At 33.7% G+C, this 24,757-nt stretch overlaps 1 protein-coding gene across 14 annotated transcripts in view; it reads left to right on the top strand.

Moving 5' to 3' along the window:
• BIRC6 (baculoviral IAP repeat containing 6) overlaps positions 1-24,757 on the top strand; it is a 190,377-nt gene that overhangs the window by 3,996 nt on the left and 161,624 nt on the right. For 13 of the 14 annotated variants that reach the window (XR_002783251.1, XR_002783252.1, XM_023537784.1 and 10 more), the window contains exons 2-3: positions 18,062-18,243; positions 20,391-20,528. Coding sequence is in view for 12 of the 14 variants with exons in the window: in XM_023537784.1 (XP_023393552.1) it covers positions 18,062-18,243; positions 20,391-20,528 (320 nt within the window). In the remaining 2 variants the exon portion in view is untranslated. Of the gene's footprint in view, positions 1-551; positions 637-18,061; positions 18,244-20,390; positions 20,529-24,757 lie in introns of those variants that run through there. The other variant, XM_023537791.1, reaches the window with a different exon arrangement.

The raw sequence follows: 24,757 nt of genomic DNA, 5'->3' as shown, positions 1-24,757 counted from the left end.
AAATCCACAGTGTACATTAGGGTTCACTCTAGGTGTTATGCATTCTATGGGTTCTGACAAATATATATGGCAAGTCAGTCGTACAGAAGAATTTCACTGCCCCCCAAATCCTCTCTCCTCCTCCCTTCCCCCTGCAACCACTGATATTTTTACTGCCTCAGTAGTTTTGCCTTGTGGTGTAGTTGGTATCATACAGTTATGTAGCCTTTTCAGTTTGGCTTCTTTCACTTAGTAATATGCATTTAAGTTTCCTCCGTCTTTTCATGAGCTTACTTCTTTGTAGCATTGAATAATATTCCATTGTCTAGATATACCACAGTTTTTATCCATTCATCTACTGAAAGACATCTTGGTTGCCACCAGGTTGTGGCAGTTATGAATAAAGCTAATATAAATATTTGTTTGTAGGTTTTTGCTTGGACATAAGTTTTCAGTTTATTTGTGTAAATATCAAGGAGTATGACTGCTGGATCATATGGTAGGATTATGTTTAGTTTTTTAAGAAACTGCCAAACTGTCTTTCAAAGGTACTGTACTGTTTTGCATTCCAGCAGCAATGAATGAGAGTTCCTGTTGCTCCACATCCTCATCAGCATTTGATGTTGTCAGTGTTTTGGATTGTGGCCATTTTAATAGGTGTGTAGTACTTATCTCATTGTTTTAATTTGCAGTTCTGTAAATAATAACAATGTTGAACATCTTTTCATTTGCTTATTTGTGGACTTTGGGTTTAAAAAATCAAAATAGCTCTACATAAACCTTGTGACCATATTTATATTACTAGATATGTTCCTCTCTTTAGCTCTCTTTAGTTTGTTCACGCAGTTTAGCATAACAGGAAGGAGCCTGGTTTTGGATATTGGTTTGGGGTAAGATCTCAGTTTTTTTTTTTTTCCCTTCTTTTTAATTTAACTGTGTTGCCTTAACTAAATTACTTAACATTTCTGTTCTGATTTTCCCTTTTGCAAAATGGGGATGATAATTAAACTAATTATGAGGATTAAGTGTTAATACATATAAAGTGCTCAAAATGTTCTTATTGTAAATCTCTGTAAATAACCTTTTTTTGCTTTTTTACATAAACCTTTTGGATATTCTCTTGTTGAATTTTTTTGAGTTTAACCTCAAATTTGAACTTTTTAGGAATTTTTTTGATACCACCTTTCATAGCCCTGCAGAATCCATCTAGTTTTTGCTTTAATGTAAGAGTTAGGTATTGTTAATTTGTTCAGTATTTTTTCATTTCTTTAATTACTGGTGGTGCTGTTTTCTGTTCCTGAAATAGTACTCCTTATCCTCTAAATATAATACTTTTTATTTTTTTGTTTTTATAAGCTTTTTGGAGAGCATGTGGAGAGAATGGACTTTATGTTTTAGGTAGTCCTGAATTTTGATTTTTATTTCACTAACTCACTACCTAAACCTCAGCTTCCTCTTTTGTAAATGAAGATTAATATTTAATAGGATGATTGTGAAGATTAAGTGGTAAACATATTTAAAATGCCTTACACTTTCTTGGCATGTGTGTGGTAGGTACACAGTGAATGCTAATTCTCCTAAGTCTCATGGGTGCTTAATATCGCCATGCTCTTCATTATTTAAAAAATGTTCACTGACATAGTGTTTATATACAGAGGGATAGATAGATATCATTCAAATGTAGATGGAAATATAAATGTTGGTAACAGATGTTACCTATATTTGGATAAATATTTTTCCGTATGTCAGAATGAAGTTAAGTCTGTTGTATTCTGTGTATATATGGATTGTTAAGTAGTATATGTACATAAGTAAATGAAGACGTGTGTGGATATTAATTAATTGCTATTACAGTATATGTGTAAGAGGAAGTCATGTCTCCTCAGTTTCTGAAGTGGGTACCAGATCTTTGTCATAATGAAAAAGAGGAAACTCTAAAGCTGCTCATTGTTTTTAGCTATTAGATAAACACTTTAGTTTTACACTTCTTTATGAATATTTTCCTTTATCTTTTTCCTAGACAGACATCGACTTTGATTTGATATATTTGTACAATGATCATAAATGAGAAAAAGACCGTTGTACTCTACTCATTTGCAGCCAGGTTCAGATTGAGTGAATTCTAATTGATTGATTATGACAGCTTCTTGTTCAGACTTAAAGCCCAGAGCTGCTTCTTTCAAAAAATCTTAGAATATAGAAAACTAACTAGGTTAGCCTGCGTAGTCCTCAAGAAATAAGTTTGATGAATAAAACTCATCACTTTAGAGATAAAAATATTTTTCTTACTACTTCTGAATTGAGCATGCATTAATTTGGATGAAATGCAAAATCTTTCTCTACATCTCTGCTTTGAAATTGTGAATGAGGTGATAACATTAAGAAGTACAGATTGGTAGTTAGGAAATAGTCATAGGGATGTTAAGTAAAGCATAGGGAATATAGTCAATAATATAGTAATAACTGTATAGTGCTAGGTGGGTACTAGACTCATCAGGGGGACCACTTTGTAAAATATTTAAATGTGTAACCACTGTGCCATATGCCTGAAACTAATATAAAATAATATTGAATGTCAGCTGTAATTGAAAAATCAAAAAAGGGGGGACGGGTGAAGGAGAGTAAGACATTCAAACTTCCAGGTATAAAACAAACAAGCCATGGGGATGTGGTTTACAGCATAGAGGATATTGTCAATAATATTGTGATTGCATTGTACGATGTCAGGTTTTGCTGGACTTATGGTGATCACTTCTTTAGGTATATAAATGTTCAATAACTATGGTATACACCTGAAACTAATACAATATTGTATGTTAGCTATATTTAAATAAAAACCTTTTTAAAAAAAGACAACAGGAGTAGTAAACATTTCCAGTTGTATAAAAAAAGAAAATTAGAAAATTGTAAATGTTTCAAGCCACTTCCTATTTCCTGACTAACCTTGGTACATGCTAGGTACTTCTTAGTCTCAATTATTCTTTTATATATATAAAAAAATAATAAACAGTATATAGCTGGGATTTCAATAGGCCTAGAAGATAGTTGCCTTCTGGATGCGTCTGAGTTCTTTATAAAAATTTAATTCATTTAATTCAGCAAATCTCTTTGTGCACTGAGTATGTACATTGGCTCCTTTTCAGTTGACTGACTTTAGTAATGGTCTGTGATGACCTATCATATCAAAGATTTGCCATTTTTTAGCAAAACATTTTTTCTATAATTACTGAGTGAATTTATATTGATTTAAAAATGTTTTACTATGTTTTTAAGATCTTCTATATTTATACAAACTTTTAGGTTTATCTTCTACATTTTTATATTGAATGCTCAAAGATTGTTCTGCTGTAGCCAAAAATTTATCCTAGTCTTTGTTTTAATAGTATTGGACTTATTAATGAGAGGCAGTATAAGAGATCAGCCTCTGGAGCCAAACAGCTTGGGCGTAAGTCTTGGTTCTCTTTGATCTTGAAGTTCATCTATAAAATGAGGTAATATTGCTATCTACCTCATCAGGTGGTTATGCGAATTAAAATGAGTCAATATATGTAAGCATGCAAAACAGTGCCTATGTAGTATGGATGTATGTGCTAAGTGCTTATATTTTATTACTTTTTTTTCTATGTAGTATGTGCTAAGTGCTTATATTTTATTACTTTTTATTCTTGTGATAGCAGTGGTTGTTTGCTAAATATAGCAGATGTTTTTGTTACAGATATTCTATTGAAAGTTCAGTATTTTCTTCCAGTTTTCCATGTACGTGGGAATGTGACTGGGTGAAATCTAATAGACATAATTATAAGAGCAGTAGTTTTTATATTATAGAAGTATAAACTATGTAAGTTAATTGATTTTAGACTTGAAATTGTTAAAAAAGCGAGGTGATGTGAAGAGCTGATTGAGTGGTATTCATTCACACATTTATTGAACAGGTGTTAGGCACGGGGGTACAAAATAATTAAGGCAACATCTTGGCCTTTGCATGCATGCTTGGTGATGATTTTAGGTAAAGCATTTTAGCATAATGTCTTTAAGTTCTGTGATATAGATGTGTGGAATGCTGTGTGAGTTCAGAGGAGGGAGTTTCTTCAACCTGAGGGAAATAGAGAAGGCTTCTCAAAGGAGGTTGCCTTTATGATTTCTTTTGAAAGGTGAGATACTGGGAGGGAATGTTATGGGCATGATCATCTTAAGGCAAAGTGCTTGCTTGTGCAGAGACATGTTGATCTTTAAAAACATGATGAATTCAAGGAACAGACGTTTTTGGGAGAGAGAGGTTGGGGTTCAGGCTATGTATGGGAACGGTTAGAGTTGAAGCTGAGAGATAGGCAAGGCAAGGTCATATAATATGTTTTGCTAAGAAGTTTGGACTTGATGTCAGTAGTAGGCAGCCATTGTAGGTTATGACATGATCAAATTTATTTTTAGAAAGAGTTGAAGCCAGTGCCCAGGTGTAAGAAGTGATAAAGGTGTCATTAAGGTAATTTGAGAAGTAGGAACAACATAATTTAGTGACTATGGGAATGAGAGATTGACAAGATGAAAATTACTCATGCTCGGATTCCTACTTTGAGTAATGAATAGTCTTTATTAACCCAAATAAGCAATACAGTAGTCTCCCCTTATCCATGGTTTCACTTTATGAAGTTTCAGTTACCCGCTGTCAACCATGGTCCGAAAATATTAAATGGAAAATTCCAGAAATAAAGAATAAATAAGTTTTAAAATGTGAGCTGTTCTGGGTAGCGTGATGAAACCTCAAGCTGCCCACTTCATCTTACCCTGGATGGTAATCATCCCTTTGTCTAGTGTATCCACACTGGACACTCTGTTCACCCACTCGTTATTAGCCTTCTTCATTGTCAGATTGACTGTCATGGTATTGCAGTGCTTGTGTTCAAGTAACCATTATTTACCTAATAATGGCTCCAAAGCACAAGAGTAGTGATGCTTGCAATTTGAATAGGACAAAGAAAATCAGTAAATGCACTCTTTAAATGAAAAGGTAAAAATTCTCGACTTAATAAAGAAATAATTGTATGTTAAAGTTGCTAAGATCTATGGTAAGAACGAATCTTCTATTGCTGATTTTTTTCTTTATCTAATTTATAAATTAAACTTTATCATATGTATGTATGCATAGGAAAAAACAGTACTTATAGGGTTTCAGGCACCAAACGGGAGGTCTTGGAATGTATTTCCTGCAGATAAGTGGGAACTACTATATAAGAAGGTGTGATGAGTAGCTAAAAGGCTGGGTAACGAGAGAGAGAGAGAGTGATTTCAGTCATGTTAACTTTGAGGTTCTGGAAGGACATCCAATTAGAGATGGTCAGAAGGCATTTGGAAATGCAGGGATGAAGCCTGAAGATTTGGAGATACACATATGGAAGGCATTGGCATTTATAGAGAAAGCCTAGTTTAATGCTTAAGGATATTGGCTCTGGAGCCAGACTGAGTTGTAGTCTGTGATTCACTACTTAGTAGCTGCGCCCTTGGGCAAGATGCTTAACCTCTCTCTGCACTCCATAATTAATACCTAACTCATTGGGTTATTGGAAAGATTAAACTGATATATGTGACACTGCTTGAATCACCATAACACTCAATACATGTTACTTTTTGTAGTAGTGTAGTTATATAGTTTAGTTCAACAAGCATTTGTCTGTCATGGTGGAATAATGAGATGAATTTGAAATCTATCGTCTCCCTAAATTCTAAAAGCTTTCTGTAAGAGGTGACACCTCAGATAAGACTTGAAAGAAAAGGAGTCTGTCAGATAGAGGGAACAGCTTGAGCAAGAGTAGAGGCATGAAGTAGGTAATATGACTTGACCTTCCTGGTCTATAGCTCCCATATTTTTAAGTAGTACAAGAACTCCCAGTTTAAGGTAAAAAGTCTAGGGCCCTATCATGATAGGAGCTACATTTTTAGTATCAGTTAATTGAGAAAATATTGCAAAGGGCCCTATCATGATAGGAGCTACATTTTTAGTATCAGTTAATTGAGAAAATATTGCAAAAAGCTACTAATTTTAAATAATTTTTATTTTAGACTTATTTATGTAATTTGAAAAATACTGCCACACACATACTTTGGGCTTTCCTCCCTGCTGGGTGGCTTAGCTTTGATTATTATGGGAAGAATAAGTCAGTTAACACTCTTTCATCTGCCCTTCAGCTTCAAAAGTTTTGTTGCTATCATCTTACTTGTTCTTTTTGTCTTTTGTAGGTTTGTTTAATGCCCTCTTTATTTCTTCACTGTCTTTCCAATGGGATCTTGGGAGGGAGCAGAGGTAAATGTGTGTATTTTACTATATCCTTGTTTAACTGGAAATCTGTAGTTGTAACTATACTTAAATTGTTGAGCATTTGATACTCTGTACTTAGGAATGTTGACTATAACTGTAGATATAATATAAACAATAATAGATTTCTGTAATATTGTATGTAAGAACAGTGGGGAGGTGGGTGGGAGATTCCTCTCTGATATGTACATTGTACCTCCCATGGCCTTATGTCCTTTGGTACCTTTGGCAAGACACTTCTCTGAGTTATCATCTTTAAATGGGTTAGCAATTCTTGCTCAGACTACTTCATCATCTGATAAGATGTTGAATGTAGAAATTCTTTGTAAACTGTAGCATTTGAAATATGAATGATGCAAAAAAAATTAAGATAAACTCCTTGGGTCTAGAGGTACAAATAACAAAAAGAAGGAAGTACAGAGAGGAGATAATGGATGTACAGATAACAAAAATAATAAAGTAATTGCTATCTGAAACAATTTGTGTCAAGGGCAGTGCTCCTAAAAAGTAGTGTGGTCTACTTTATGTTAAATCAGGGATGTATTTTAGAGGAGATAAATATTATGCTTATTAGAGGAAATGTTAGAAATGTTAGAGTGAGGCAGATTGGAATGAGATTTATTGTGGGCACTAGGAATTTAAATCTTCATGATTTTTTTCTATAGTTTTACTTTGATTTGTGAAGTAGGGGAGAGAGAAGGAAGACTGGGTAGATGGCACAGGGCAGTGGTTCTCAGTCTTGGCTGCTAATTAGGATCATCAGAGAGCTTTTTTACAAAAAAAATAACTAAATAAAAAAGTTCTGGGCCCCAGTATTCTGACATAAGCAGTCTGGAGAGGAGCCCAGGCATACTTTTTTTTTTTTTTTTTTAAAGCATGCTGGGTGAGTCTAATGTGCAGCTAAGTTTAGAGGTTTAAACTTTAACTAGGACCTTAGACAAGTTTATTTGATATGCCTGGAATAAATGAGAGACAGGTTTCATTTGAATTGAATAATTGTTTTAAAAAATTTTTTTGTGACGAAAACCTCCCAAATTAGTTTTTCTGCTAATAAAACCTACCTCAATGTATTTTAAATTGTATTTAATGAATATATAATGAAATAATGCTTATAAGAGCAGGGATTTGCCAAGGGCCCAATTTCTCTTGCTTTCTGTTCTTTCCTTTTGTACTGTAATTCAGTATTTGTTTCGTTTTGTTTTGTTTTTTGAGCTACCTGAGTGCTCTGATATGATACTTTTGCACAAAAATGCCACTGCAAAAGCCTAGGACAGTGACCTCATAACTGGGGACAGGAGGAAGGGAAGGGAAAAAGGGACTGGGGAGGTGATGGCTGGGTTATTTATTTGTACCAGATCACCTAGTTTCATGCCTAAAATACCTTAATTTCATATTGTATTAAAAAAAATCTGTGGGAATACTGCATTTTACCACATTGTAGCTTAGTGTAAACATAGTGTAAGTTCTTCAGAACTATAGAAAATAATTCATTCAAAAATATTTATTGTGTGTCAAACACTGGTAATACAACTTTTAACAAAGTCCTTGCTTTCATAGAGCTATGGTTTAGTGGGAAGAGATGTATTATGCATGCACACACACACTCACACACACAAACACACACACACACATGTCAGGTGGTGATAAATACCATAAGAAATTAGATCTGGTGCAAAATGGTGGTAAATTTGTGCTGTGAGGTGGTCTAGGAGGTCTCTTTGAGATGGCACTTGATTGACAAAAGATCCCAGTGATATGAAATAACAGTAAGGCACATATCCAGGGGAAGTTTCCGTTGGCCTGTTCTATAGTATGCAAAAACAGATAGATAGATTTTCATCATATTTGGATGAAATTTGACTTCGACTGACTTAAAATGTAAGCTATGTGAGGAATAATTCTCTCTTTTGGAGAACCTCTTCTTTGCTTAGGTAGATGTTGGTTCTCCTGCCTGGAACAGTAATACTATGCCTGCATTGCATTTTATCCATTTGTTACCCTTTCTTCACGATCTAGCCACTGCACTTTCTCAAACTCACTTTGCTTTGCACCCAGTTCTATTTTACAGGAATACTCGTTTGGCTTTGAGTAATACAGTGTACTAACAACTGTTGTTAAATGATTTTAAAAGCTTTATAAAAACCTAACAATTTTGTACCTATATTTATTTTGTTTGTACATAGTATGTTACAATACACTATTTTAAGCATTGAAGTCTGATGTTATCTCAGTGGAAATGGAATTTTATAATGTGTTATGTTAGTTTGCAGAGATAATGTATTTCTGATATTTTTGCAAGTTTTATAGGAATGCCCATGGATAGTGCATTGATAAAAAATTTACTATTTCTTAAAGTGGGTATTAGAATTGATAACCGATTTTTAAAAACACAATTTTCTAACTTTGAAATTTTTATTTTAGAAGTAGCTTACCTTATAATAGGACATCAGGCCGACTAGGATAAGAGTAACATGATTTCCTTATGTACAGATGGCTGTTGTTAGCATTTGGTGTGTAACAATTTCTTTTTGCTTTTTTCTATTGTTTAATATATTTTTATAGAATTTGGATTTTAATGTTATGTTATGAATTACTTTTCCTCCTTTACTTAGTTAATAGTGTGTTGTGAATATTTTCCCATGTCTTTGTTCTTTTTATTCTTAAATAAATTTTATTTAGTGGTTATACAGTAAAATGGCCTGTTCTCTTTTTGTGTGTGTAGTAGTAATACATGCATAGATTCTTGTAACCATCACCATAATCAGAATACAGAGCAATTTAAACACCTGGAAAAGTTCCCCTGTGGTGTCCTTTTGTAGTCACTACCCCAACTAACCCTTGATAATCACTGATTTGTTCTCCATATTATTATTGTCTTTTCTAGACTGTCATAGAAATGGAATCCTCCATTATGTAACTTTTTGTTATTGACTTCTTACACTTACTGTAATGTTTTTGAGATTCACTCAAGTTGTTGCATGTATCAACAGTTCATTCCTTTTTATTGTTAAATAGTATTCTGTTGTATTGATGTATCACCATTTGTTTAGCTGGTCACTCTTTAAATGACATTTGAATGTTACCAGTTTTTGGTGATTATGAATAGAGCCACTATAAACGTTTGAGTACAGGTTTTTATGTGAATATAAGGTTTTATGTTTCTAGGGTAAATCTGTAGAAGGGAGATTACAAGGCTATTTGGTAAGTGTATGTTTAACTTTATAGAAAACTGTCAAAGTAGTGTGGCTGTACCATTATTCATTTCCATTAGAAATGTGTGAATTCCTCATACAACTCAACAACAAAAAAAACAAAATCCTATTTAAAAATGGGCAGAGAACCTGAAGAGAGTTCTCCCAAGAAGACATACAAATAGCCAAGAGATATATGAAAAGATGCTCAACTTCACTAGCTTTCAGTAAATGCAAATCAAAACCACAGTTAGATACCACCTCACACCTGTTAGAACGGCTATTATCATAAGACAAGAAATAACAAGTGTTAGAGAGGTTGTAGAGAAAAAGGAACCCTCGTACACTGTTGGTAGGAGTGTAAATTGGTACAGACACTATGGAAAACAGTATTTTGCTTCCTCAAAAAATTAAGAAGAGAGTTACCATATGACCCAGCAATCCTACTTCTGGGTATCTACCTGAAAAATTTGAAAACATTTTGTTTGTAAAGGTATATGCACCCCTATGTTCATTGCAGCGTTATTCATGGTGGCCAAGACATGGAAACAACCGAAGTATCCTTTGATAGATGATTGGATAAAGAAGATGTGGTACAATGGAATACTACTCAGCTGTAAGAAAAGATGAAATACTGCCATTTGAGACAGTATGGATGGGTCTTGAGAATACCATGCTAAGAGAAACATGGCAAATGGAAAAAGTCAAGAACCATGTGATTTCATTCATGTGTGGGATGTAAAACTGAAAGCAACAAATAAACAAGACAAACAAAAACTCAAAGACATGGTCAACAGTTTAGTGGTTATCAGAGCTAAAGGAGCATGGGGGTTAGAAAAGGATAAAGGGGATCAAATATATGATGATGGAAGGAAATTTGACTTTGGGTGGTGAACAAACAATGTGGTAGACAGAGGATGTATATTATAGGATTGTACACTTGAAATCTATATAATTTTATTAATGTCACCCCAAGAAATTTAATAAAAATTTAAAAAAACTAAAAGAAATGTATGAGTTACACTTTACATCTTTGTTAGTGCTTGATATTCTGTATTGTTAGGAAGTCAGTACTAACAAAATAGTTTACAAGATTCGGTGCAGTCTCTATGAAAATATCCATGATGTTTTTTGCAGAAATAGAAAAATGCATTCTAAAATTCATATGGAATCTCAAGGGGTCCCAGATAGCCAAAGCATTCTTGAAAAAGAAGAACAAAGTTGTACATCTCACACTTCCTGATTTTCAAGGAGGTCAAGACCATTCCATGTGAGAAAGGACAGTTTCTAAGAAATGATACTTAGAAAACTGGATATCCACATGCAGTAGATTGAAATTGGACACTTACCTAACATCATGTATAAAAATTAACTCAAAGTAGATCAAAGACCTAAAGATAAGAGCTACAACAATAAAATTATTAGAAGAAAACAGAGGGGAAAAGCTTAAAGACATTGGATTTGGCAATGAGTTTTTTGGATATGACACCAAAGGCAAAAAACACAGATTGGACTCCATCAAAATGAAAAACTTGTTCATTGAAGGACATCATGAAAAGAGTAAAAGGCAAACCACAGAATGGGAGAAAATATTTACAAATTACATATTCGGATCTATAGAGAGAATTAATATACAGAATTTATAGAGAACTAGAACTCAACAACAAAAAAACAACACAATTAAAAAATTGGCAAAGAACTTGAGTAGACATTTCTCCAAAGAAGAGATGTAAATGGCAAACGAGTCCATTAAAAGAGGCCACCCAAGTGTCCATAGACAGATGAAGAGATAAAATATGGGGTGTGTGTGTATATATTACTAGAATATTAGCCTTAAAAAGGAAGGGAATTCTGACACATGCTGCAACATGGATGAACCTTGAAGATATTATGCTCAGAGAAATAAACCAACCACAAAAGAACAGATACTGTATGATTTCACTTATATTAGGTGTACTTAGTTTCATGGAGACAAAGTAGAATACTGGTTGCCAAGAGCTGGGGGGATGAAAGTGAGAAGGAGGAGGAGTTAATGTCTTATGGTCACAGTTATAGTTTTGCAAGATGAAGAGTTTTGTAGATCGATGGTGTTGATTATATGACAGTGTCAATATACTTAATGCCACTGAACTTAAAAATGGTTAAAATGAAAAATTTTATGTATTTGTCATAATTTTAAAAATTTGTTTTTAAATCATATGGCTGAGTTCATGTGGGTCTATCCCTGGAATCTGTTTTGTTCCTTGGATCTCTGTGTGTATCTATTTGCCAGTACCACACTTTCCTTACAGTTAGTAGATCTTAAAATCCTGTAATGTGATTGATTCAACTTTATTCTTTATCAGAATTATGTTGGTTATTCCAGTTCATTTGCCTTTTTAAATAAATCTTAGAATCAGTCTATGTCTAAAAAATCTTTAGGGAATTTTGTTAGAAATTGCATTAAATTTATAGAGCAATGTAGATTGGGGATTATTAACATCTTTGCTGTTTGCTCTTCCAGTCCATGACCATGGTTTTATCTAGGTCTTTGATTTCTTTCCTCAGCCCTTTGTACTTTTCAGCATACATATTCTGTATATATTTTATTAGGTGTATATATTAAGTATATTATTTTGTTTGTAAATTGTTATCATTTTTTGTAAACTTCAGATTTAGATTAATCATTGCTAGCGTATAGAAGTAGAATTGATTGATTTTTTGTATATTGACCATGTTTACTGCAACCTTGTTAATAAACTCATTTATTAGCTCTAAGGGTTTTGTTTTTGATCTAGATTCCTTGGGCTTTTCTGCGTAGGTAATCATGTTGTCTGTTACAGTTTATTCTTTTCAAATCAGCATAACTTTTAAATCCTTCTCACTTCTAACAGCAGTGGCTAGATCTGCCAGTATGATATTGAGTAGGAGTGATGAGAGGGTACCTCTTTGCCTTGTTCCTGATCTTAGGGGGAAAGTATTCATTCAGTCTTTTACCATTAGGTAGCTTGATAGCAGAATTTTTGTAGCTGTCCCTTATCAGGTTCAGGAAATTCCCATTTATTTCTAATTTGCTGTGTGTGTGTGTGTGTGTGTACAAAATTGTATTTTGCCAAGTGCAAAATACAACTACTTGATTGTGCAGTTGTTCTTTAACTACTAATATGATAGCTTACATTGATTGCTTTTTGAATATTGAACCACTTTTGCATTCCTGGGATAACCGTACTTTCTCCTGATATATTATTCTTTTTATATATTGCTAAATTCCATTTGCTTTTATTTTGTTGAGGATTTTTGGATCTGTGAGGGATAATGGTATGTAATTTTCTCGTACTGTCTTTTTCTAGTTTTGGTATCAGCTTAAGCCTGGCCTCATAAAAGGCGTTTAGAAGTGTTCCTTCTTCTTTTTCTTGGAAGAGATTGTGTAGAATTGGTGTTACTTTTTACTTAAATGTTTATTAGATTTCTCCAGTGAAATCAGATAAGTCTAGAGGTTTCTTTGGAAGGTTTTTAACTATGAATTCAGTTTCCTTACTTCTGATTATCTGTTTCATTTTGGATGTTTTGTTTGTGGTTTTAAAGGAATTGGTACATTTCATCTATATTTTCAGATTTATGTGTGTAAATCATATCTGTATTTTTCCCCAATTATCCTTTTAACATTTATACTGTCAAATTTATTTATTTTGACAACCTAACTTGGAAATTCATGTGCATGGAGTTATAGCATTCTCTTATTTTTTAATGTCTGCAAGATCTATAGTTTATCTCCTCTTACATTCCTGACAGTGGTGATTTCTGTCTTTTTTTTCTTTGCCATTCTTGCTCGAGGTTTATCAATTTTATTGATATTTTCAAAGAACTATTTTTTGCTTGTGTTGGTTTTCCCAATTTTTCAGTTTTCATTTTCATTGAGTTCTATTCTTTCCTTTTGCTTGTTTTTATTTTGCTTTTGTTTTCCTAATTTTCTTAAGTAGGAAGCTTAGATATAAGCATTTAATTACCATAAATTTCACTCTAGGCATTGCTTTAGCTGCATATGACAAATTTTGATGTTATATTTTTGTTTTCATTCAGTTAAACATTTTCTGAATTATCTAAGACTTATGGATTATTTAGAAGTGTGTTGTTTAATTTCAATTATTTAGAGATTTCTTGTTATATTTCTGTTACTGATTTCTACTTAAAACCATCATGGTCATACTTTTAATTTTATTTATTTTATTTTTATTAAGGTCTCTTTTATGACCCATGATATATATGATCTGTCTTGATGAATGTTCTGTGAGCACTTGAAAAGAATGTGTATACTAATGTTGATAGGTAGAATATTTTTATAAATGCCATTGGTTGATGGTGTCAGTTTCTCTAGATCTTTGCCAGTTTCTATTCTAATTTTTTGCTATTTTCAGTTATTTGATTTTTAAATTATTTTGTTTATTGTTTTTGACTATTTGTATATGTTTTTTGTAGCTACTTGAGAGATTACAATGCATACTTTTTACAATTTATTTGGAATCAGTATTTATCATTTTGAGTGGAGTGTACAAACCTTTCCACCATATTGTGCCCTCCCCTATTTTAAGTTATAGTTGACTTATTTGTTACATTTATTTACTTTGAAAACCCTATCAAAATAATGATTTTTGCTTTCACTTGTCAAATCATTATTATATTTACCTAGATATCTACCATTTCTGTTGCTTTTCCCTCATTCCTGATACTGAGTTTACTTCTCATATCATTTCCTTTCTGTTTGATGAACTTCCTGTAGCAGTTCTTTTTGAGCAGCTTTGCTGACAGAATTTCTCTTTAGTATTTCTTCATCTGAGAATGTCTTTATTTCACCTTCATTTCTGAAGGATATTTTTGCTGGATATAAAATTTCTTTTTCTGATACTTAGAAACGGTCTACTTCCTAATGAACCCCATGGTTTTTAATGATAAATGTGCTTTTATTGTAAACTTCCTAATGAACTCCATGGTTTTTAATGATAAATGTGCTTTTGTTGTAATTATTACTTCCTTGTAACATATACTTTTCGTTAGTTGGTTTCAAGATTTTTCTTTGTTTGCAGCAGCTTATTGTTTCTGGCTGTAAAATTTCTAACCTACTATTTTAAAGTTTCCCCTGCCCAGAAAGAACACCAGCACTAATGTAATCCATTAGCGTCAATCGGGTTTGCAAACTAAGGCCTGCCACCCACTCTGTGGCTCTCAGGCAGTCTCCTGATTTTGTAACTAAAGTGTTTTCAGAACATTTCCATATCCATTTATTTACATATTGTCTATGGCTATTTTTGTGGTACCTGGGCAGAGTTGAGTAATTGTGAGAGAGATCATGTCTCTTGAAGTTTAAAAAATTTACTCTCTGACCTTTTTCACAAGAAGTTTGCCGATTCTCTGGTGTAGGTGGAGGACGTTTGAGTTTTTTCTCTTTTGAAATTTCTTGCTTGAAAACAAATTTTTTGACCTATCTGTGTAGGTTTAAAAGTCTTTCTACAAATATCTTCTATACAAAATTGTAACTAGGTGCAGTACGTGGCACAGGATGTGTGCCAGAATGTTTTTCCCCTACGTAAAAACAAATAAGTTTTAGCCAACTTTTCTTTAAGACAGAACAAGCATTATTTAAGTGTAATTTATCTGTCGTTGGGAAATTCATTTTCAGACATTGTAAACTCATAAGGCAAGCAAAATAAGTTTCTGTTAAATAGCTGGTTTATGCCAAAGTGAGATTTAATATTTTTTAAGATAGGCATGGGAGATTTAATTTAAATAAAAGTTGTAAGTTGTGTATTAATGTTATTTGTAACATTAAAATTTATTGACTGTTGAATAGTAATGCTATTAAAACTATGAACCAAAGTAGTATGAATAAAGGTATAACTTAAGATACCATATTGTACAAGAGTTTGAAAAGATGCTTTCTTACTGAATGAATGACAGAATCAGGCTCCAATTTAGATTTCTTAGTTTCTTCATCTTTTTTATGGATCTTTATGTGCTTAAATTGTTATTCTGAGAAACTAAAAACAAATAGTGACATTACCTTTCATTATGAAACCTGTGCTTTTTTGCTTTGGAAATAGACCATTCTGGGTTAGAATTAAGCACACATGGATTTCATTTTTAACTGAAATAAGAGAATTTCCGTCCTTGGTCTTGTTGCTTGTTAAATAAGTTTTGCTCAAACATGTGAGAAGGTGGAAAGTTCCAGAAAATATTCTTTGTTCATTGCAGGATACTTTTCCTTCACAGAAATTTAGCACTTGTCTAGAAGATCGGTAAAATATAATCTCGAGTGTACTATCAGATTACATTATGATAGCTCTTTCTCTTAAAGTTCTCAAGCTGAGTAAGATTCAGATAAAAGATTGGTAATGGGCTGAATAATCTTCCCTCAAAATTTATGTCCACAGGGAACCTCAGAATGTGACCTTATATGGAAGTACAGTCTTTGCAGATGTAATTAGTTAAGATGAGATCATACAAATAGGAAGAGCCTGGAGAGGGAGTATGGCTGGTATCAGCTCGTCTTCCCTGCTGTGCAGTACAGCACTTACTGCTTATGAATGGCCTTCCTTAACTCTAGTCAAAAACCGAGAATGGACTCATCCAAATGAACGTGGTCCTACTGCATGCAGCTATATGGATGGACCTGAAAGACTTCTGAAGAAATTGCCAACAGTATTGCTTGGTCACTGTGCATTACTTTGAATGGTGTTGTTGCATAGTATAAGAAGTTCAAAAAACAATGTTGACGACTTTTTTTAGTTATAATCTCTTGAGGAATCTCTACTGACATTACTTGGAATCCTGGGGTTATATGGATACCCAGTTGAAAACCTTGATGTACATTCTTACATTTCATACGTATCCGAGAAAGTTTTAACAAAGTTATGATTTTTATAGTTTGTTAGGTAATCACACATCTCTGAAACCATAAAGCAGACTTTGTAGTTTGTTTTTTAAAAATTTATAGTTAGGCGGGGGAGGCCATGTGTATGGGGGAAATCTCTGTGCCTTCTACTCAATTTTGCTCTAAACCTAAAACTAAAAAAGGAATAGTCTATTTAAAAACATTATAGTTAACGAGTTTTGAAACTATATAAGTTCTTACACAATTTTACTCTGAGCTCTTATAATTTGTATTGTTTCCTGTGGTTTTTACCTAGAGATCAGAAGTGCTAGGTATATATTTCTATTTTATTTTACAGAGATTATTTTTGTATATACTAACATACATTTTAAGCCTCCAAAACTACAGAAATGTTATGAATTTTTTCATGTTTTATATATAGATAATGAATTAGTTCTTAATCAGTTCTGTAATGCCTCCAAGCTGTTTATTAGAGCCCAGGGGAGCTATAATAATCTGAGTTTAAGAAAGCCAATCCTAATATTCATGGTTATAACATGTTTTATAGTTGTTCTAGAGGTTGATGGGTGGAACCCTGATTTATTTCCATTTTCCTGCTTTTGTATTGTTAGGCAATAGCAGTACTAGTAATAGAGATGTTTCATAGAGTGAGTTGTAGTAGGAATTTAGAATGAGTTATGCTAGTAGTAGGATTACTTGCCCACAGAGAAATGTCTTTAATGCAGTAAAATTTCACAGTTGCTCATTTTTAAAAATCTTTTTATCAGAGACCGACATTTGTGGCAGAAGTGCTTAACATTAATCTCTTTATACACCTTATAAATTTATATGTAGACTCTGAAGTTAGCGTTTCCAAAAGTTTTTTGCTATTATATTTAAAGCTTCTGACTATTACTGTCTTTTGTAAGATTTCTTGAAATTCTACTCCAACCTATTCTGAGAAATTTTATGGTTTATTCACTGGCTCTGTTTGTCTTCTGATATTGACTCAGCAGAAACTTCAGGGAACATTGGTCTTCAATGTTGCCTGTTTTTTCAGTAGTAGTTGAACTAGAGGCTTTACTAGATCTCTTAGGTTATAAACTTTTTGGATAACTTTATCTCAGATATAAAAGCCCTGAAGAACTTTTGAGAAATTATTAATAATAATAATAGAAATTATCCATACTGACTTTATGCTTATTGAGTTTTGCAAAATATGACTAAAAAATACTGAATATTTTAAAATTTTGTTCTGAATGCTTTAATTTTGAATTAGTATAGTACAAAGAACTTCCTTATACCCTTTACCCAGTTCCACTAATTATAATTTTTTATATTATATTATAATACTTTACCACATTTGCTTTTCATTCCCTCACGTATATGTATACATATACATATACACATACATACACACACACATATATATATACACATACATATACCCATACATATTTTGTTCTATTGAGAGTAGGTTACATATATCATGCCCCTCTACCCTTTACTATTCTATTTTTAAGAATAGTGATATTCTCTTTATATAATAACAATGTAATTGTCATGTTGGTAATTTCACATTGATACTTTTATCTGATCTACAGTTCTTTTAATGTTCTTTAGAGCAAGTTTTTCCATTCCAGGATTATATATAATGTGTTTAGTTGCTATGTAAACATTTATTTTTAATGGACTATTGGTCTTAAAATCTTAAGTGTTGAATTTTTGTTCTTTTAACAGCTAAACCAGGTGGACAGGTGAAATGTCAGTATATTTCTGCCGTGGATAAAGTTATATTTGTGGATGACTATGCAGTAGGGTGTAGGAAGGACCTTAATGGAATCTTGTTGTTAGACACTGCTCTGCAAACTCCAGTTTCAAAGCAGGATGATGTGGTTCAGCTTGAATTACCCGTTACAGAGGTAAGTTGAAATAAATATCCATGTACTTTTCTATTTAATGTAATCTCAGTCCTATTAGCCATTGATGAAATTAGGTTGTCCTTTGAGGACATGTATGTAGCCCTATAAAAACAAACGAATTAACTTATTGATCACAGCTTTATTTAAATACTATCTGTACTGTGCATAATTAATTGATGCTTTTTGAAGAGATAGTTAAGTGTGAACTGTACAGGTTAAACCACTGTAACAGAGACCTCAAAATACAATGGCTTAAAGAAGATAGTTCTTTCCAGTAACAGTGCAGGGCAACTTTGTTTACCTCAATACTTAGCTTCCATGTTAGTCCAAGACAGCTGCTCCGAGTCTCATTATTTCCCAGTAATAGGGAAAAGGAAGACAAGAGTCCAGGGCAGCACCCTGTGGCACAACCCTACCACTCTCCTTTTTCTTTCTCCCTCCTTCTTTCTCTCTCTCCTACATCCCCTTTGTTCCGTTTCACAAACTCTCTTACGCATACCCTTTTCATATTTACTCCATTGACTAGGATTTAGTCACATGGCTACATCAGGCTGAGAAGATCAGAAAGATGTGGTTTATTTTTTTTAAGTATTAAAAAAAGGGAGGAATAAATATTAGCAGACAACTAGTAATATTTGCGAGGTAGCACATCTCATCAATCCCAATTTAAAATTTCAGCCGTATTTATTTTTCTATTGTGTTATATATTTATTACTTAATTTGTAAGTGTATCCTAGCTTAAATTTTTTTCTTGTATCCATTGATGTACATGTCATGTAACTTAAAAATACATTTAAAATGTTTGGATTTTAAAACATTTAAAATATTTGGATTTTAAATCATCTTAAATAGACTATAAAAGATTATAATACTGTGCTCCCTAAAAAAAAAAGTGAGATATTAGTTCTGTCTTTGTACTGTTAATTATTAATTGTTTTACATTTGGAGATTGAAATGGTTAGTTGATAAAATCAATATAGTATATTTCCTATTTTTAGGACAAAAGTGTCAATGTGCAGTTTAACTGTTTTTATTCTTTCTGGAAGAAGTTTTTTAATAAAGATACCAACATATATCTGTTTAGATTTCACATTTAGTGTCATATCAGAGTCATCTATTATATATTAATATTGAAAGCATGTGGCTGGACATTTGAGTTCTGAGAACAGTAGCCATCTTTTTATCATTAGAATATCTGGATCTGGTGGCACGTTTAAAATCTTTGAACAGAGAATTAGTTTTACTCGTTTTGAACATATTTTTCTCCTTATTTAAGGAATTTAGATCAGGTGATATCTTAATAAAGCTGATACCTTAAAGGATCTATATTATATTTACACTGAAAGATTGTATCAAATTGTTCAAGTTTTAAAAAGAACTACAGAATCACAATAAAATATTCGAACATTTATATTATCTAGATGCTCAAGTCAGTACTTTTCCTGCTACACTGACTGAAATGCCTAGGTATTTAGCTGGCTCCTAACATCTGTTGGCTGGTTTTTCTCTCTGTTTATCTAAATAATTACACCTCTTTTGTTCACATTATATTGTTTGTAGACCTTCCAACATCCCAGGCATTCTTTACTGCTCCACATTAGTTTGTCAGTGTCTTGCCTAAAGTATGGGGTCCTAGGTTTTGTTGGATCAGTGCGGTTGTATTCTTTTCCATATATAGACTATATATTTCGATTAAGGTAGTTCATGTTGAATATGTGGGTAACAATGCAAAGAGCCTTGTAATATTACCTGCTGACTTAGTGAATATCCCTTCTTTATGGTTTTGCATAGTTTGAATATTTAAAGCTCATCAAAGGACTTTACATTTATGTGTTTAAAATTTTAGCTCTATCATTTTTGTTCATGTTTTCAACTTGTCCAGTTTTTTCTATCTTGCCTTGGTTTATGAAAACTTTAGTCTATTGAAACTTTACTATGTGGTAATACACTAAATACATTGCCATATGTCATTTGATTTTGTAATAGCCCTTCAAATAATTATTTGATTGATTGTTTTAAAAAAAATAACAAGATTAGCTTTAGTTTAGTACTTATCAGAATCATTACAAATTAAAATATTTGAATAGGAATCTGAATTTAGCATTTTTTATTCTGTTTAATTTTCTGTGATCATCTTTTTCATTTAGGCACAACAGCTCCTATCAGCATGTTTAGAAAAGGTAGATATTTCTAGTACGGAGGGTTATGATTTGTTCATCACACAGCTTAAAGATGGTTTAAAAAATACATCTCATGAGACTGCAGCAAACCACAAAGTTGCTAAGGTAAGAAGTTTTGAAAAGTTACCTTGTTTGGGATTATAATAGAAATAATACCTCTATGCTTTTATCTGTCTTCTCCCTCCCCCACCCTTTTTGGAAATGTTCCAATTCTAGATTTTTCTCCTTTAAAAAACATAATGTGCTTATAAGTCATCTCAAAGTTGAAACAGTTTTAACTGAACTTTGTTGGAACTATTTTACTTACTTTGTTCCTAAAGCTTCTGTGCTTGATGACCCTATATTGGTTGAGAGGCTGATGAAAGAGACGTTTCTTTCAGGTCATGAGCTTCAATGAGAAATGGACTATGTGTTTGGAAATGGGGCCATTTTGGACTTCCTTTGAAATGGGGAAAAATAAATTTTATTTTGTATGACTAGGGGTGTCTGTGGGAGATAGTGTTTTGAATTAAATTGTTTTTCTTTTAAGATCTTTCCTTAGTTATAATTGTAACATATAAAATTTCTATACTGAACAATGTGTGGTAGAAGGTAAAAGCCATTTTCCTAAAAATAACCTTTGCATTTATAAATCTTTTTTCTCAAGTATAGTTGTAATTATACTAAAATGCTATGATATAATGTCTTAGTCTATTTGGGCTGCTGTAACAGAATACCACTAACCGGGTAGCTTATAAACAACAACTTTATTGCTTACAGTTGTGGAGGATGGGAAGCCCAAGATCAAGGTGTCAACTTGGTTGCCTTCTGATGAAGTCTTTCTTCCTGGTTCATAGCTGGCGCCTTCTCGCTACATCCTCCATGGTGGAAAGGGCAGGGGATATCTCTAGAGCCTTTTTTATAAAGACATTAATCCCATTCATGAGGGTTTTACCCTTATGACATAAGTCCTTCCTAAAGGCCCTACCTACTAATACCATCACCTTTGGGGGTTTGGATTTCAACAGATGGATTTTGGGAGGACACATACAGTCAGATTATAGCATATACTTTGTTTTCCTTGACTTAAGAATGTATTTCGAGTATCTTTTCATATCATTCCTCATAGATCTGGTATTAATATTGAATTTTATTCTGTAGATTTACGATGATTTTACTAATCCATAACCCATCAATAGGACTTTTTTTTTTAGTTAAACAGAAACCATACTGTGCATTCCAACAGAATTTATTATAAGGGACTGATGTAACATGTGAACTGAAAACGTGAAAAGGAAATGCCAAGACGACTCACAGATGGTAACTACAGGAAGCAGCTCTCGCTTAGGTCTGGAGGAATAGGAGGTTAGGTTTATCAGACCCTATAAACTTAGAGAATGGGCCCCATGGGTCTGGGCCTCTGATTTCTGGGGAAGAGCTGGTGCCCAGATGGCACCTGAAGAACTTGGAGATTGGAGCTTGTGGAAGTGAGACTTATATCTGCCTGGCTGATGTTAGTACCTCTGAGGGTGCTCTGTGACACTAGTTCTGGGAATGTTAAGAAAATGAAACAAACTGCTGGAAGAATCAACTGCTACCACTAGGTCTTTTGCTGAAACAATGCTGACAGCAATGACAAGTAATAACAAGGAACAAGCTTTTCTCCCTTCATCATGCTTTCTTATTTCCATCCTTGTGTTCCTTTTGTCAAAACCCAACAGCCAGGAAACTGGTTGGCAAATGAGAAATGTAGTTTGTAGAGTCCCAGCCTCAACATGACAGAAGAGGAATAAAGGTTTAGAGCTTAGACACAATAGTTTAATAACTGGTACAGTCCACCCCTTTGCCTACTCAGCATCTCTGTATACACTATCTATATGCATTAAACTTTAATACCACAAAAATAATATTCTTTTACTTAACAAGAGGCACTGTTCCTTTTTACAAGTGAAGAATCTTTCTCTCCATCCCCAGAGAGGAGATGGGGAGAGAGACAGATTGCATAAACATTTGTCTCATGGATAGGTACTAATTTCTGTTAGAGACACTCCTATGATATATTAGTCATCCCTAGGTAATATTAACTAATCCTTAAATTTAGTTAGCCTCTACTATTTAGGTAACAGAACTCTGCCACCTAAAGACAAAATTAACTATAACCAAAAATTATTACATAAAATAATGTCTATATATCGGCCTATATCTATGTGTCTGTATCTGTCTAAATCTATATCCATCTGTCATTCATGTAATAAGGGAAGAAAATAGCTGTTCTAGCCCTCCAGTTTATAGTGGTTAAGAGGATATACTTGATATTTATCCTCCTTCTACTACTCATTCCCTGTTCCCTTTATCCTCAGCCAGCACCTCAGTTGTTCAGGTGTCTTTACATGGTGGAGTGAGTCAAGTCTTCACTCTTGCAGGATCCAAATCCTCAGTGGTGCTGTGTTCAAGTTGTTGTAACCATTCATTCACTTTTATTAGCCATGGAAGGACTTAGAGATGCCCTAGAAAATCTGGATTGTAATTAAGTTCTCCTTGCCCCTGTTATTTAGCATCAATCCAATTTCCTTATTTGTCAGTTTTAATCATACCAGCCAGTGGAATAACTTCCTCCTTTGCCCGATGCTATGTAACGGTGTCAGTACGTACTCGGTAGAACCATTGTTGTACCCTGGTGGAACATTCCTCCTTTGAGATGTAAGACCTCTAGAGCATAAAGCTTAAAAAAAAGTTTGTGAATGGGTTATCAACTATAATAGTGACCCTATTGGAAAAAACTGTCATGCATTTTTGGTTGATTTAAAGCATATACATAATTCTGTAAGAGAACTCCAGCCTTTCAGACACCTCTCCCAATTAGTACTGAAAATGAGTAGGACATTATATCTTTTTTGTCAGGCTAGTTCCTTCTGAACGATACCATTGTTAGACCCACCAGTTTCATGGGCAGGATTCTTTTTTTCCTTTGAAGTGCTTTGAAGCAAAGATGTATGTGGAAAACCATGTTGGCGCATAAAAACCATGAGTCCACAAGCAGTGATGTAATATGCTAGAAGCATTGTGGGCAGAATAGGTAAATGCACATCCAGAATACATACCTGTTACAGTGAAGACAAATTGCTGCCCAATTCTTGACTCAAGGAATCCAGTATAATCAGTGATCAATCAGATAGCTGGCTGTTCCTCCTGGAAAATGGTGTCATATCGGTGGCTCAGCTTTGGTATCTGCTATTGGCAGATTAGGCAGTCAGCAACAGCTGTAGCCCAGTTAGTCTTGCCGAGGGGAAGTTCATGTTGGGCCTGTACAAACCCTCCATCTCTTTTGCCATGGCACTTTGCATACAGGTCCATTGAACAAGCACTGGAGTGGCTATAGAGAGAGGGTTAGTGACATTTACGTAATGTGTATAATTTATCCATTTCCTCTGGAATGGATACCTTTTGATGAGCCTTCATGTATTTTACAAATGTTTTCACACTCTGTTTCTTTTGAGAGATCTAGTCATAGACCTTTACTCTTGACTTCCTTGTTAACAGTCTTCCAATCCTGATTTTCCCAATGCCCGACTATCCAATCAAAACATTACCTACTGTCCATTGATCAGTGAAGCTCTTTACTTCTGACTAACTCTCAGTCCAGACAAAGAGAACAGCTAAATGTACTGATCGAAGTTCTGCCCACTGAGAAAATTTACCTTCTTCACTGTCCTGGGACTGTGATGCAGCTGTCATTCACTTTCGGATGATACCAGCATAACCTGCAGAACTATCTGTAAAGCAGAGCTAAGGGTTTTCTTCCTCAGTTATCTCATAAGGAGTTTAGTGTGGAATGAGAAGGCATTATGACAAGAGAGGTATTGTAGAAGTCTGAGCTACTTGCTTATTCAGCTTATCCAAAACTTGCCTTTTGGGTTTTCTTAAGACTGGTCTCTTACAAACCATTCGATAAAGGATACTTTTGTCTTATGTCCAATAATATTAATTTCTGTTAGGGACTACTAAGAAGCCAGGGGCTGTTTTATTGAAAGGAGAACAGTTATTTACAGGAGAGGGCATGACTTTGCCCTAGCATTCATTATTTGATTGTTGCAATCAGATTGCCATACTCCTTACATCGTTACTTGCCTCAGACACTTTTAGTGTCATTGAATATGCTCAAAAGGTTATAAGTGGTATAGCGTCTTATGGTTTAGCCTGGACCTGCTGCAGAGCTGCTTCTTCTGCACCTTATGTATTAGTCAATAAATTAGAGCAACACATTGAAATATGATGAATATTTGATCTAAAATCCAATTAGGCCCACCAAGCGTTTTGCCTCTTTTTCAGTATTTGCTTTTACAAGTCGTAGCAAC

The sequence above is a fragment of the Pteropus vampyrus genome, unplaced genomic scaffold (assembly GCF_000151845.1).
Source record: "Pteropus vampyrus isolate Shadow unplaced genomic scaffold, Pvam_2.0 Scaffold200, whole genome shotgun sequence".
Taxonomy (NCBI): Eukaryota; Metazoa; Chordata; class Mammalia; order Chiroptera; family Pteropodidae; genus Pteropus; species Pteropus vampyrus.
Note: the sequence above shows the minus strand (reverse complement) of the source record. Positions and strands in the feature narration are given on the sequence as shown.